This window comes from Blennius ocellaris (genome assembly GCF_963422515.1).
Source record: "Blennius ocellaris genome assembly, chromosome: 4".
NCBI classification, from domain to species: domain Eukaryota; kingdom Metazoa; phylum Chordata; class Actinopteri; order Blenniiformes; family Blenniidae; genus Blennius; species Blennius ocellaris.
In genome coordinates, this window is record NC_137653.1 from 12,445,279 (window position 1) to 12,461,763 (window position 16,485).

At 47.0% G+C, this 16,485-nt stretch overlaps 1 protein-coding gene across 1 annotated transcript; it reads right to left on the reverse strand.

The window, feature by feature from the left end:
- Positions 1-4,737: 4,737 nt before the first annotated feature.
- On the reverse strand, positions 4,738-15,609 carry tmem88bl (transmembrane protein 88b-like). The gene is made up of 3 exons (XM_080495174.1): positions 15,480-15,609; positions 14,456-14,750; positions 4,738-5,289 (listed from the first exon to the last, which is right to left on the reverse strand). Exons 2-3 carry the CDS (start codon positions 14,747-14,749, stop codon positions 5,062-5,064), a joined length of 522 nt encoding a protein of 173 aa, XP_080351300.1. The 5' UTR covers position 14,750; positions 15,480-15,609; the 3' UTR covers positions 4,738-5,061.
- Between the last annotated feature and the right edge of the window lie 876 nt (positions 15,610-16,485).

Genomic DNA, 16,485 nt, shown 5'->3' on the forward strand with positions numbered 1-16,485 from the left:
GACGCATCCTAAGATCTTCACACGTTAAATTGCACGCTCATGCTAATGGATGTCATTTTTAGATTGCATGCATTTCACCGGTAATCAAGTGAAAATAAGAGCGTGACTCAAACGGGCAGATTCAAATTAAAGTTTGTGTAGATTATTGCTGCATTTACCATTAAGTGGTTGGATGGACGGTTGTGCTCCCCCAGCACAAATTACCGTAGGGTTACTGTATATAGTGTGTGTTGGTGGAATAAAGTAATCCAACATATCAGGGGAAGGAAGAGAGGATTCCTAAAGAATGTGAGAACTTTTGCCAGCCCTGCTTATATCTGCACGCTATCAGGCCTTTTAGAATTCATTTATTCTGGACTGGAACAACAGGACTTTCCAGATGGCTCTGCAGGGATATGTGATATATTTGTTTACTGCAGCAGTGGGTTTTGTTTCAGTGTAGGTAAGTATTTGGTGTTTCTGTCTGGTAAAAAAAAGACAATTTCATCCGTCTCGTCGACTGGTCTCAGCTGGAAGTGTGTCAAGAAGGTAAACTTGAACAGATTTTCTGTTTTGTATGGTTTGCTTCAAAATTATTTCTATGACAACGGACCTTCGGTTTTCTCCTCAGTCGTCCCCCAACACCCCCCCCCCCCCCCCCCCACACACACACACACAAACACATAGCCCTATTGCGTCAAACCATAGTTTAAAAAAAAACAAAAAACTTTAAGAACGTATTATTATAAACCCCTTTTTGATTTTGTGCCACATTGTCACTGCCAGACTAGTAAATTATACATAATCACCATTTCCGCCGACAAACTTTGGTTGCCATGGAAAACACCTGAAAAGTTGTCATGGAGACAAATCCGTCTGAGTCTGTGTGAACGTATAATCAAAATATGACTTAAAGACACTAAAGTACGAACTCCTGTGGAAGTATAACGCAATGTCCAGTTGTGATGTGACAAAATGTTCTCCGTTGACTCTCTGTCCAGCTTTAGTTCCAGCAGAATCACCTAACTAACCAGAAGACCGGAGACCCGACGCCCCCCTTGGACCGTGCTTTATAGGGATTACTGTAGAACAGCTGGCGTTCTCTACTGAACCACTGGAAATCATTCCGATTTGTATTTCACATGCCGTTTTCATAATGACTCTGCTGCTTTGGCAAGCTGTATGCAAGTAATATCAAATGTGGCCGTATGCCAGACAATCATCTTAATTACTGAATCTGTTTCTAAGCTGAGCTGCAGAAGTGAGTTGATTTGGGGCAACGGGGCTCCAACTTGTCACTCACATGGTTAAAATGTTTCCACAGGTCAGTTTTTTAATAAAGTAAAGGCACCTGTTGCAGCTACTGGGATGGTTTGTGAAGCTCCTTACAACTGCTTGACGCTCAGGTTTTAAAATCTGCTAATTCATAAATGTTGGTACCTCATTTCCTCCTGATCATCCCTCAGAGAACGGAGCCAAAACAAAGCAGCTGCATTGATATTCGGAACAGTTAGTTATCTCATTTTACTGGAAAAGATCTGATATATTTTTGTATAAGTAAGCATTTATATTGACCATTATACGAGCGGTTTCTCAATCATTTTAGTTTTCCTCATTATATTTCCATTACATTAAGTTCGGAAAAAGGTTTTCAATAAATATGTATCTATTTTAAATTCCACTGATTGACATTTTATTATGAGTTTTTCTCAGGAGTTCCAGATAATAAGAGATGCAGTAAAAACCTTGAGTGTCGCGACACCCCCTATATATTTTTACTGTTTTATTCGACACATCGAACAAGCTCAAGCTCTTAACGTGCAGCAGAGGGAGTTTCCCGTGAGAATTGCAAACAGTTTTATATCAACACGTAAACAGCACATGAGACGAAGCGTAAAGAGGTTTTAATCTCAGAGATGTTTTCCTGGAGAAATAAAAGATATTGAATGTTAGCTGGTGGCGTTCACAGCCCCGGTATGTTGCATTCATATTTTTTATGGTGTGTCTGTGCCATTTGCATATAGAGAGAAGCTTCTGATGCTGGTGCTGTGGGTTGAGAGCTGACATGTGTGAACGACGATGATGAATATATCAACGTAAACAGTGGTGAATTAGATGATGTAACGTCATCATCAGCACACACACATATAATCACAGTTCCCATCAGAGGTAACGTCTCCCTTCAGAAACAACATGCGACACGGGGAACAGGCGGTAAACAGAGTATTTGCGCTGCACACTTTTGCACATTTTGTTTTGAAGCATTTTACTGTTTGTGTGTATTTTAAAGTGAGTGCTGCGTATGTGGTGAGGAAGTTGCAATTGACGGTTACGTCATGTTCAAATCATCTAAGCTTTTCAACGCTCGGAAACAGGCCACAGCACAAAAGAGACAAGCTGAGAAAAACGGTCCTATTTTTATTGACAGAAGGTCACAACATGCCATTTTGTTGGTAACGCCTACTTGAAAAGCTGAACAAAACAAAGACTAATCCACCACTGGCAATCTGCAATCTTTCCAATGAACTATTTCAGGATTGACATACAATCAATGCTTGCATCATGAGGTACAATCAAATGTGATCCGGTAGAGCAACCTTGCAATAGATTTCGCTTCTACAAAAGTACAAATGTTCTGTTGTGGTTACTTCAACCTGTGTATGTTGATGAGAGAGGCAGAATCACGGTACTGTTTATCATCAGTACAAATGACAATGTCTTTAGTGAAAATTAATAATATGACGTTTGTAAAATCAGAATTCATGCCAGAGGCGATGCACTGGATCACGTTAGTGTACCGAATGAAGTGCTCATAATAATTTTGTGAAAATAAATGAAAAACAAATCCCACCCTTGTTTTAACACAGTTCTCTAAAGTACCGGAATAAACAACACTTCAGTTTCGTACCCGAGGAGAGCATACAAAGCTTGGTGATTAGCACATCTGACATTTTAAAATGACAAAACTGCAAATGAACACATTTAAATCAAAAACAAATAGGTGATAGTTGCACTCGACAAGTAATAGCAGCCTTCTCGACAATCATGACACAATTTCTTCTGCGGCGAAATGAGAACTTTGAGCCTGAACACCTAATTACAGAGTGAGAACACAGAGAAAGGATGAGCAGCCGGTTTGCTGATGAATTTCAATGTTCAAAAAGCACAGAGGCAGCAGAATGAGGCTCTGATCTGTTGATTTAAGCGCCTCTTTAACACCTGGCTCCCACTACACCGCTATCCTATTCTTTTGTCTTACTGTCAAGTGTTGTTTTTCCAGAGAAGGATGGTCTTTTGTTTTTATGGCACGACGTCATCGGAAAGATCCGTGAGGATGAAATGTGCTTCAGACACTCCCTGCCTCCCACACGATAGGACTACTAATGATGCTACTTCAAGTAAAAAAAAAAACCTGCTGAGATACAGACATCATGGTCACCTCACAGACAACACAAAAGTCATCCTCTACAAACCATATCAACATTTACCTTGATTATATCAGTGTCTACAAGATTTTAGCTCTGCAGCTTGAATCAAGTTAACCTCAAAGCACAATCCTGAATCACTTTGTAATATTCCTTTGATCTTTTACTAGCCGTCCTTTGTGCCGCCACAATGCACCATGTAAACCTTCAACACAGTTAGCAAACAGGTAATACCAAACCAAACCATTGGTCTTTAATTTCATAATAAACACTGTAGACAAAGACGACTTCTTCAGGTGCGGACCTGCTGTAGGTTGTTTGAAAACTATTCTTGTTCTATCCTTTATTTTCCAAAGAGAACCCTTTTGTACTCCTGGACATCATCAGTTCCTTTTCTTTTCCCCCTGGGATAAACGGTTTGCTTTATTTTTACTGTAATCTTTGAATACAGCATTGTGACGAAGTAAATAAAAGGTTTTCTATTCAGGGAACTACTCTATGTTAAAGCCACATTAGACTGGTGTGTAAGTAGCTACAACTACCTCAAATACATTTTTAATTTCTTCACAATAAATCACAAAATTACCAAGAGTTACAGAGGGGGAGACGAAAGCACGATGTAGCACAATATTATATTAGAATTATAATATAATAGTGTATATAATATAATTCTTATATTAAATTAGATTATACTAGTTTTACACAACAGTGCAATCTAAAACATAGAAAACCTCTAACCATAGAGTTTTAAATACGCAATTATTTTCAACATTTTTTCAACTTTTGAAAAACTGATCCATTCGTTTACTGCTTCGATTAGATTTGCTCAGCTCGACTTCGCCAGGCTTGGCACTTTACATTTTGATGGACGATCTGGATTCCGAGCTTAAAATGACGTAACCGCCTCCATAAAAACATGTGGTGACATAAATAATCAACTTACAAGTCAGTCAACAGTGTATGGACATACCCTGTTAAACTTGGTCTTGCTCGACCTCCACGTCCAAGCCCAAGTAAATTAAGCAAAAGGGAAAACTCCTACGTACTGTAAATACGACACTAAAATACTGTTTGTGGTGACATGTCACACTGCACACAGCCATATTGGGAAAAAAAAATCTGCTTGTTGCTTCTTGTGAAAGTATAGTGGATTGTTTTTCAAATGACTTACTATACATAGCTGTTAGTTATTCACAAAAGTCATTTTTACAAGACCAATGCAAAACTAGTCACACGCACATTTTAATAACTGCAACTGCAACTTGAGTAAAGCTAGATTTCAGTTCAGTGGCAGTTTGAAATGATGAAAACGAGACGAAATATTAGAACTAACAGCTGCTCAATGTGACGGGATGGAGACGTGACGGTGCCTCCGAAATAATCCTGCACAGACTTTCTTCATTTAACATCGACTGCTCGTGTACATCAGAGGCCACTTAAACTAAAACAACTGATTATATTTCCTTCCACTGAGAAAAAAAAACAAAGAAAAAAAATTAAATTAAATAAAAATTTAAAACAGAACTTGTTGTTCCAACTGTTTCTGTTATTTTCTCTGCTCTCTGGGTCTTCCTGGGTGAATTTACACAGATCTGCTTCAAACTTTGATCTCTGATCGTCCCTGAAGGTGTCGGCGCCTCTTCGCAGGGGCCCTGCATCAGACCCAAGCGTGGAAGCTGCCCGCCCAGTCCAGCAGCCTCCCTCTGTACCAGGCACGTGTGATGGGCTGCATGAAAAGCAGCAGTCGAAACCTTCGCAGCAGCCCGCAGAAGACCGCCGCTGCCACGACCACGAGCGGCGACATCATCACGAAGCCGAGGATGATGAGGGCGGAGCAGCTGTTGTCGTCGAGGTAACGGCAGACGGCAGCGGAGGCGTCGAGGACCTGTTGGGGTCAAACACAGAAACAGAGAGGGGATGGGGGGGTCAGGGAGGACAGAAGAGCTCCGGGGGACGTCACTAAGAGTTTGACTGCGGTGAGAAATGATGGGTTCTGCTTGTTCAGTGTGATCAGTGTGTGTGCTGCGGCTGCAGGACCGGGCGGTTAGCGGGCCGTGACGGAACCGCTCCCTGCCTCGCTCTGCGTGAGATAAAGAAGTCGGAGAGCGTCTGAGCTGTCAGTCCGCAGTGAGGGTCGGCCGAGAGGGAGGAGGCGCAAGAAAGATACGGAAACGGAAAGAGACGGCGGGACAAAACTGCGGCTGAATGAGACGAGCGGGGAGTGAGAGCAGAGTGCATGAGAGGTTTGCTATCTCAGCACGCACGCACGCACGCACGCACACACACACACACACACACACACACACACGTTATATTGCTTCAAACTATTGTAGCGAGCGCCGTGGAAGAATTGCTCTTTTTAGATTGCCAGCTGATCACCCAGAGGCTTTTATTCTGACAACACGAACAACACAACCGGAACTTCAGAGCGGACGACACTCCACACAACACCCCCATCACTCATGGTGCAACCCAACTTTCTAGCAACCAAAATAAACTAGATGAAACAAACACTCCCTGAACTGGGGAACAAAAACACAGCAAAAGCACAATCAACACAACACCAAGCCCAACAATAACCAACAACAACAACAACAAAACATGAATTCCCATCATGCCTTGCAGCGACCACCTCCGTGATCGCTACATAGCCCCCATCTGAGGGGTCAGACGTCCTCAGCGACCCCATCATCCAAAACAAAGTCCTGCAGGTATTGGGGCCGCCGCCGCTGTCGACCTGGCTGCCGCCGAACTGACCGTTCCGGCCGATCAGGAGTTGTCCCAATGGATGAGTCAATTTGTCCAGGCTCTTGGGGTAAGGCAACACCACCATTCCCGCCCTCAGTGGCAGGTGAGGCAAGTGGACGGTAGGGTGAGAGCCTGTCCTGGTGCAGCACCACCATGCGACCTCTGCCGGGCATCCGAACACGGTAAACTACTTCAGACAAGCGGCAAACCACTTCTCCAGGCCCTTGCCAGTGGCTCTGAAGTTTGGGGGAAACTCCCTTTTTGCGGACTGGGCAGTACACCCAAACCTTATCCCCTGGCCTGAAAGGGTTCCCTCTGCAACGGGTGTCATAGCCTCTCTTCTGCCGGACACCAGAGTCAGCCTGGGCTTGGCGAGCATAGTCATGCACCAAATGCAGGCGCTCTCTCAGTCTGCGGAAGTAGTCCATCTCTTTCCCCCCGGCAATCTCAGGTTCTGGAGGTGCACCAAAGACCAAGTCCACGGGTGTTCGGAGCTTTCTCCCAAACATGAGAGCTGCAGGCGTGCACCGGCTGGATTCCTGGACAGCCGACCGATAGGACCACAGGACAAGAGGCAGGTGGCGGTCCCAGTCTCTCTGATGTTCACTGGTGAGAATGGCAAGCTGGGTGGCCAGGGTGCGATTAAATCGCTCTACTAGACCATCACTCTGTGGGTGGAGGGGAGTTGTTCTGGTCTTACTCACTCCCAGCCGTCTGCAGACCTCACCGAAGACGTGGGCCTCAAAATTCCGCCCCTGGTCACTATGGAGCTCCTCGGGAACCCCAAATCGAGTAAACATCTCCTCTACCAACTTCCCTGCCGTGGTGATGGCACTCTGGTCTGGAACCGCATATGCTTCTGGCCACTTAGTAAAATAGTCCATGGCCACCAAAACATAGCGGTTGCCGGAATCGGTGACCGGGAAGGGTCCAAGGATGTCCACTCCCACCCGCTCCATCGGGGCCCCCACCAAGTACTGCTGCAGTGGTGCATGGGAGCGCTGGGTCGGCCCTTTCTGAGCAGTGCAGGCATCGCAACAATGGACATGTAGCTCCACATCTCGTCGGCAGCCCGGCCAATAGAACCGCCCACGGAGCCGGTGGAGGGTCTTTGCATTCCCGTAGTGCCCCACCCCCGCCGAACCATGGACACTCCGAAGAACTTGGGGACGCAGGGCCTGGGGCACCAGCAGCTGCAGGAGATGAGTTCCTCGTCCAGGTGCCTGCCAGCGCCTGTACATTAGTCCATCATGGACAACAAAGTTGCCCCACTGGGAGTGATAGGCCTTCACCTCGGGACCCAAGGCTGACACTTCAGCCCACTTTGGTTGCTGTCCTGTCTCCAGCCAGCCTTTCACCAGTGCCAAGGTTGCATCAGCCTCCTGCTCTTGCTTCAGCTGCTCAGTGCTCAGTGCGGTCCACTCCTCCCCATCATCGATGGGGCATGCAGCTGCCACCAACTGCCCCTCTTGGCTCCGCTCTTCTTGGCGCACACAGTAGCGACACTCCACTGCTTCACATGGACGGCGTGAGAGGGCATCTGCATTGCTGTGAAGCCGTCCAGGGCGGTGCTGGATCTCAAAGTCATAACCCTGGAGAGCCTCTAACCAGCGGGCCACCTGGCCTTCAGGATTCTTGAAGTTCAGAAGCCAGGTGAGTGAGGCATGGTCAGTGCGGAGGAGGAAGTGGCTCCCATGCAGATATGGCCGAAATTGGCGCAGGGCCAGAACAACTGCCAGTAGCTCACGGCGAGTAACGTAGTAATTCTTTTCAGCTCTGCTCAATGCCCGGCTGAAGTAGGCCACCACACGCTCACCGTCTTCTCTCTGCTGGGAGAGGACAGCCCCAACGCCCACATTACTAGCGTCTGTGTCCACAATAAAGGGCTGCTGGCTGTCGGGGTACGCCAAAACTGGTGCCTCAGTGAGTGCCGTCTGGAGCTCTGCGAACGCTGCTGCACAGTTGTCGTCCCAATGGAATGCCTGGCCTTTGTCGGTGAGGCGGTGCAGGGGGCTGGCAATGGTGGCAAAGCCTTGGACAAACCTCCGATAATAGGAGGCCAACCCCAGGAAGCTCCGCAGCTCACTAACATTGGCAGGGGTCGGCCAATCTCGGACAGAAGCCACCTTTGCAGGGTCAGTGGCGACACCACGAGCACTGACAACATGACCGAGGAACTCAGTTTCCCGTGACAGCAGACGGCACTTGGAAGGATTCAGTCATAACCCAGCCCGGCGGATGGCATTGAAGACCTCTTGCAGATTGCACAGAGCTCCGTCAAAGTCTGCAGCATGCACAAGCAGGTCGTCAAGGTAGACCACACATCGGCTCTGGGACACACCAGCAAGTACCCTCTCCATCAGCCGCTCAAATGTGGCTGGTGCATTGCACAAGCCAAATGGCATGACCCGGAACTGCCATAGTCCTTGTCCGAGAGTGAAAGCAGTCTTTGGCCTTGCCTCAGGGTGTAGTTCTACCTGCCAGTATCCACTGCGGAGGTCTAGGGAGCTAAACCAACTGGAGCCTGCGATGTGGTCAAGGGCATCATCAATGCGAGGGAGGGGGTAGGAGTCCTTTTTGGTGACTGCATTGAGACGACGATAATCCACACAGAACCGCCAGGTGCCATTTTTCTTCCTCACCAAGACCACTGGGGCTGCCCATGGGCTATCTGATGGCTCAATCACCCCAGCAGCGAGCATCTCTTGAATCTTTTGCTCCGCTTCCTGTCGTTTAGAGAGGGCCAGCCGATGGGGGCGTAGTCGAACAGGTTGAGCGCTGCCAGTCTCAATGGTGTGTTGAACCAGTTCAGTCTGTTTACATTCATCATCTCTAGCAGCAAAAATGTCCCCATAACCATCAAGAAGGCATTTCAGCTTATGGCTCTGCTGTGGGTTGAGGCTGGCACTGCTGCGCTGCCACAACTGATGTATGGCCTCGGTGGTTTCAACAGATGGGGTACTCACCGGCTCTGCAGGAGGTCTTGGAGCACATGGACTTGAGACTGGTTGGGCTGCAGCCGACTTGCGTTGTCCACTTGGCTTGGAATTCCTTCTCTGACCAGACTGCAGCGCGACAGTCTCAATGCCAAGGGTAACAGATTTCTTCATCACATCAATCTGGGCTCCCCAGTGCCTCAGCAAGACCAAGCCGATGATGCATGGGTCCTGGATGTTGGCAAGCCAAAACTCATGTACCACCTTCTGGTCCCCAACCTGGACTGTCAACAGCTTCCTCCCCTTCATGCTGAACCTTTCTCCGGTCACTGTCATCAGCTGGGTGTTGGTTGGGGTCCAGGCCACGGGAGGTTGGTTGGTGACATCAGGAATGGTGCCTGGTCGTACCAAAGAGATTGTCGACCCAGTGTCTATCAAAGCCAGGCAGGATTGAACATCAAGTTGGCAGTCCAGGTACAATCCTTTTGTGTGGCCACAGCGGCCCACCAGCGTACACTTGCCTTGGAGGGGGAGTGGAGTTTGGAGTGGCAGTCCCCTCACTGAGCCACTCCATGGCTGTTTCCCGTCATCTTTGCTTTCGGGGCAGGAGCTGGGCATTCACGTGCAATGTGTCCAGGTTCGTCACACCTGTAGCAGTGGTCACTTGGTCGAGCTGCACGTTTGAAGCGGGAAGGCCTTCCCCAGGACTGAAGTGGCATGGCTTGGCAGACCTCTTCAGCCTCCTCCATCTCCTCAAAGGCAGCCATTCTGACAAGGGGTCTTGGAGTCAGGGGTCTCGGTTGTACTGGTATTGGGGAGAGCACCACTTCAGCCCGTTCAGCTTCATGCAGAGCCTCGGTGAGTGACTGGGGCAACGACAGGCGAACATGCTGACGTAGCTGCTCAGGTCGAAGCCCCCGTAAGAAGGCGTGGAGGGCCAGCTCCTCTAGGACAGTTGCTTCAAAGTGAGGGTAACCTTGTTGGGCGTACAGTTGCAGATCGGCGGCGAAGGTGCCCAGGCTCTCACCCTCCTGTCGGCAGCGGCTGGCCAGATGCTCCCTGCTGTGGTCAGTGGAACGTCGCTGCCCAAACCGCCTCTGTAGTGCTGTCATCAGGTGGTGGAGGTCTCGCTGTTCTGCCGGGGTGAGGTCAAGAAGCACTTGTACCGCCTTCCCTTCCAATGCCAGGGCCAGGTGAGTGGCTGCCTCCTCGTCACTCCATCCACTGTGCAGTGCGGCGAGCTGAACTTGAGAAAGGTACGGCTCCAGCAGCGTTGTCCCGTTGTATCTGGGAAGCTTCACAGATGTCCTGGGTGCAGTTACCGGGAGCGATGGGCTTGGTGTGGTTAAGGGCAAAAGTCCATCAGCATTAGCCATAGTGCTGACGATTGGTGGGGGGAGACCAGCAGCTCTCCTGGAACTAGCTGCAGTATCCCTCCCGGCCTCCAGGGGATGATAATGCCGTGGCGCACTGGCTCCATCCGGCAGGCCTCCCTGTAGCGTCGATCTGGCTGCACTCCCCTCTCTCGTCACCAGGGGGCGTCGAAACTGCGGGGCGTCAACCTCAACGCCACTCCTCCCATTCACCGGTGAGTATTCAGCGGTTCTGCCAGCAGTTACAGGACCAAGTGGCTGGAGATGGTCTTCCTCTGCTCCTGAGAAATTTGCTCTCTGCTGCTCTTTCTTCAGGAATGACATGCTCTTTTTAATGTCCTTCTCCAGCTGGCGTATCTCCTCTACAATTCTTCTTTCAGCTGCCATCATCCCACTTCTGACACCAATGTAGCGAGCGCCGTGGAAGAATTGCTCTTTTTAGATTGCCAGCTGATCACCCAGAGGCTTTTATTCTGACAACACGAACAACACAACCGGAACTTCAGAGCGGACGACACTCCACACAACACCCCCATCACTCATGGTGCAACCCAACTTTCTAGCAACCAAAATAAACTAGATGAAACAAACACTCCCTGAACTGGGGAACAAAAACACAGCAAAAGCACAATCAACACAACACCAAGCCCAACAATAACCAACAACAACAACAACAAAACATGAATTCCCATCATGCCTTGCAGCGACCACCTCCGTGATCGCTACACTATAATAAATACGTCGTTAAAAGCTTTTTTTTTTTTTAATCTGTCTTCACGTCATTATGTGTTCCATATATCAATAGTTTCATTAAACAGACCCTGACTTTTGTCTATTTGTCCTCATGTCACATCAGTGTGCCCTCAGCTTGACATCCCCGCTAATACAGACACACAAAAGCTGAAACACTGAATAGACGCTCTCTGAAAGGACGTGATTACATCTGAGGACCTTTTTCTCAATTTTGTATCATTGTGGACTTTTTTTTTTAAACCCACAAGGAAGTGCAGCCCAACAACAATAACATTTAATACACACACACATGAGTGCACACTTCCACAGACACGCCTCTGCAAAGCACTTACTTTCATCAAGCACATTTCCTTCCTTGTTGTGCCGTCAGTGTGTCTGTGCACAGCTGGTGATGGCACCGAATCAGACAGTCTTCTCACCATGGTCTCTCTCTTTCTCTTTGTCTTTCTCTTTGTCTCTCTCTCCACATTCAGTCTGTTACCACATCAGTAAAAACTCTCACTGACTGAAACTCACTCCACCCGAATCACAACAAATAGTCCTGCCCAATCCTGCTAATTTGTCTGCAAGGCAGCGCGATCACAAACCCAATTAGTCAACCGAGCCCTCCCCCTGCTCAAACTGTTTGAAAGGGATGTGGTTTGAAAAGCCATCTGGAGAACCAATCATAGATGTGAAGGTCCTCCCCAGTGTGACGTGATGCGACGCCCAGACTCGCCAGTTTGCACAGGTGAGCCTTGTGACCGCTCTGTGACTCAGACTCACCACACCATGGCCTCACAAGACACGCCTTCAGACAAGCTCCAACACCTTTTGGTGAGTCATTCCATTTTTGAATGGGCTTTTTTTTTTTATTTCTGGTAAAAGGCGAAGCACAAACATGAAGAGGAGTGTCAGCTTTTTATACAAAACACGGGCCCAAGAAGATGCTCCCTCAACGCCAATGGGAAGTGTAATAATGCCATTCTACAAAAATAATTTTGTATTACCCGCCTGAAATTCCCCTGAGGTCAAATGACCCAGAGTAGCTCAAAAATAGTGCAGATTACTCCACTTAAATGATGAATAATCATTCTTCTAGAGCGGTAGGCAAATATTTAGGCAGATCTGCACAAATGTTTGTTTGTTTTTTCCATTTTTCAGATTTGTTTCGCAACAAAGCTGATGTTCATTAATGAACTCTTTAGGAACAAGAAATTCAGCAGTATAATGACATCCTTCTACACCACCTTGAGCCACTGCTAATATTAAATGGTGGAAAGTCGAAAAATAAGAGTCTTTAGAATTGTATGTGACACCCTGAAGCCAAAGAACTGCTCTATATCTTAGACCGGATTCCTCATATCTTCAGTGAAAGGTTCCCCTGTGGGTTTAAACTGGTCGTCATCAAATCCTGGTTGAAGTTCGGTCCCACATATCACCCTGTCACCTGCCAAACACTAAACCTCAAATTATTCCCAACATTATCTGAGCCTCTTGTTTGACAGCAAACACCACGTGGTGAAATTGATTCATCAAGTAATGTGCATTGAAACTGCTAAACAAGTAAAACACACTTTATTGTGATTCGGAGGCACATACACAGCACAGCGCCACACCGCCCTGCACATAGACAAATCCAAAAACAACTGGATTGCTTCTCCAGATCTTGCTATTTATGTTTCAAAGTTTTGAGACGATTTTGCAGGTAAGATTTGGTGCTAATGGCTCCTCCAGTACTTTCTGATTTCTGTTGCCACTTCTGCTCAGTCCTGCCAAGGTTCAGCTTGACCTTTCTGCAAAAACACGTTCAGCTTGTATTTAAAAGTTTTCCTGTCGTTCTAGATCTCTTCTTTAACTCCCCCCGTTTTCTGCCATTTCCTAATGACGCTCAGAGTGTCTGCTATCTGGAGGCTCTCAGATGTCTTTTTATAGCCATCATCTGCTGCGCATCGTTTAGCTTCATCGTCAAATCCTCAGTCAGTTGCTCAGAGGAGTTCACTGGTGTTCCCACACATATGAAGAGTCAGACAATTCATCAGACTGTGGAAATGTCCCTATTGGGAGTTTCTAATGATAAATACTGGCTTGCTCTTCAAGATGTTATAAGTGTGATAAGATCCTACCAGTTAATAATATAGTATTTTGAACAAGCAGAAGGCCAAACCTTTTGTTTATCAGATCATTGTGTGCTTGTTCCTGTTTAAATATCAATCAAAAGCCTTCTGATCACAAATCTCATTATCGAAAGCTGTTTTCTCCAGGGGTTATGCTCACTTCTTTCCACTTCATTAATCAATTAGGTGCGGATTTCTCCCAGCGGTGATCCAATGTTTTGTTTACACCCGTTGGCCCACTAAAACCTGCACTAACTATCACACAGGCAGTGCTGTAAACACAGCCCAGAGCATCACATTACCATGCAATTAGGCCTATGGTCGTGTGAAAAATGTAAAGTTCGAAATGCTCTGTGGCTATATCACTGCTTCTGGTCTCTGCTAACTCACGCAGGAAATATCTCACTGCACTCAGCAACAGGAGGCTAATATGGAAAAAACCATGTGTTGCTTTAAACGGCGAAATGACTCACGACCAGGGAAATCAAGAGTGTTTTCTTTTAGATTATTAAAATGCCCTAAACTCTCATTCAAGCTCCAAGCGGTGCTACACTCACAGGATGCAAACTGTCCAAGGATGTTTGATTCTATAAGATTCAAATGGGGGGGGGGGGGGGGGGGGGGGGGGGGATTATTTGAGAATTATTTGACAAGATTTTTAACAACTGTGATGAAAAAGGGATAAACGGATAAATATTTTGAGGGAAATGCACCAGCCCCTTGTTCATACTCTAGTGTGGGATGTATTGTGTGTCATCATTTTACTGAAAAGGTTTGCTCACCATTGCCATGATTGATGCACCTCACACTTTTTGCTGCATTGGGTTGCCTTTAGGCTTGTTCTACTCTACATTGTCACTTTCTGAACTCTATTTGCACTGCAATGAGTGTGTATTTTTCTTCTGGTGTATTAATAAATAAGAACTGTTTTATTTTCACGGTTATGCACTACTTTGAATTATTTCTGCAGGTGCAAATACCAAAGCTTAATTTCTCTGGGACAATAAACCACCTTGTGGTTCATTCTGCAGTTTTCACCCTGCATTACAAAATATCTCCCCAGCAGTTGCTGATCAATCTGAAAAATGCTGAATCAGATGTTACTCCACACTCTGAATTTCAGAGGTAAAATGTGAAAAGCTTACCCGGGAGTGACAGAGGAAACCAAGATAGAGCAGCAGGGCGGCGGGCAGCAGCACCACAGAGAACACCACAGCCAGCAGCAGAGTGCTGGCCAAGACCACGCACAGGTTCCACAGCACCAGCGCCAGCCCACAGGCCATGCAGCCACACCTGCCCCTACGGCTGCCCCACGCGCTGCCCCCGCTGTGGGCCACGGGAGGCGGCAGCATCTTCACTCCCTCGCTGATCCACAGCTCCTCTTCTTTCTCCTCCTCAGCCGAACCTCCATCATCCAGGTCCACGTCCATACCGCACATCCTGAGAGAAAGGAGTGCAAACTGTGGTGAGATCCAGTGTAAATCATGGTGCTGTCATGGGAAAATGTAGTCAGTGTCTCTTACAATGAACTCGTAATATAATACACAGAAATGAGAAGAAATGTATGTCAATGAGTCATTATGTCACCATTCTTCTACTGACTCAGCCAGAAAGTACTTGTAGTCCCTCTCCAAGCTGTTTGCCTCATCTGCAGCTGACAGACAGCGACCTGCTGGGTTGAATGTCCAAATCTTCAGTAAGAAGAGTGAGGAGCACACACCTCTGTCCCCTTTCTGTCCTCTTCAGTCCAGCCAGCCAATAACTCATTAGACTATGCAAATGACGAATCTATAGCTTGGATTGACTTCAGACTTTTCTAGCTGTCTTTCTCTAGCTCCCTTAGGTCGATCTCTTCGATCAGGGCACTAAAGTCAGGGCTGCCTGCCAATTCAAAGCTTTTCGGTCAGCCACCTTTTAACCGGAAAAACCCGCTGCTGAGCTGCAAACACAAACCACTTCATGATCAAATTTTCTCCCTCGTTGCACTATTATGAATCCGTTTCTACATGTGCAGGACAAAACAGCCCAGTGCATATGCTGTACTTATATATTCAGCAAACTTTAAGAGGTTGTTTTTTTAATTGGGTGGAAGCTATTTTAATCGGCGCGTTAATTGCATGCATGATCGGATGAAGTGAACATGTATAAACACAATATTGTATTGCTTACCTCGAAGTGCAAATGCGATAAATCCCAGTGTTTGCTGAGTTCCTTTTCCTGATTGAGCAGGACGTTTCAGTTTCTTTGCAAAATACAACAAACCCCCGTGCAGGCAGAAGCAGCAGCACCTGTGACTTGAACCCTGCGCGGTTCCACTGATGCTGCTGGCTGGAGCGTCTGCGCGGGATCGCGCAGCTGGGGCGCGCGGCACCGCGCGCGCGCTACAGCTCTCTCATACAGGCGCGCGACCTGTTCACATTTAGAATGTCTGTCTGTCTGTCTGTCTGTCCTTCTTTCTTTCTTTCTTTCTTCCCCCCTTCATTATTAGCACCCAAAATAACATGACACAGATGACATTTTCATAATGTTCATGACCTCACATACCAGCTATAACTGGGGAAACGTTCAGAAAGAGGTCCTCATAAGTGACCACATCCTCAGACTGTGTTAATCCAGTGCACGCGTGCGCGTTCTTGCCTCTGGGATGTCAGCTTGATGGCACACTGAGGATTCAATTCAATGTAAAGACAAAAAATGGACTCTGTTAAGGAAAATCACTGTATATTAACATTTTAGGGATGGGTATTGTATTAATAAGCTCTGGACCCTGGGGAACAAGTCCAGGGTCTGATCGGCTCTGAGCAACATCAGAGGTGAGAGGTCAAGCTTTAAATTAAAAAAACAAAAATCAATGGCCTTCTTTCAATTATAAAGGAAAGTACGTCCAATTAGCAGGTGCTTCCACACAGCATGAATCTGTTAGTCCCAAAGGCATTGCTTTACTTTGTTTACTTTGGGGTTCCTTCACAAGGAAGAGCGTTGCAGAGATTTGCTTGAGTAAATGTGAGTAGATTTGTAAGATAATGGAGTAACCACACAGGAAACTGAAATTATTGTCCTTATTGTGTATTGTTTTGCTTTCGCATTAAAAGGACCCTGTACTGCAAAGAGGACTCGGCAGCACAACATCCCACAGGATAGAAACAAACACACACATACACACACACTGGATCAG

Bases quoted from the DNA above. Each gene is read 5' to 3' on its own strand.
- tmem88bl (XM_080495174.1), bottom strand. From the start codon at position 14,749: ATGTGCGGTATGGACGTGGACCTGGATGATGGAGGTTCGGCTGAGGAG. The intron at 5,290-14,455 runs GTAAGCTTTTCA...TGACCCCAACAG, and splicing joins GTTTCCTCTGTCACTCCCGG to GTCCTCGACGCCTCCGCTGC.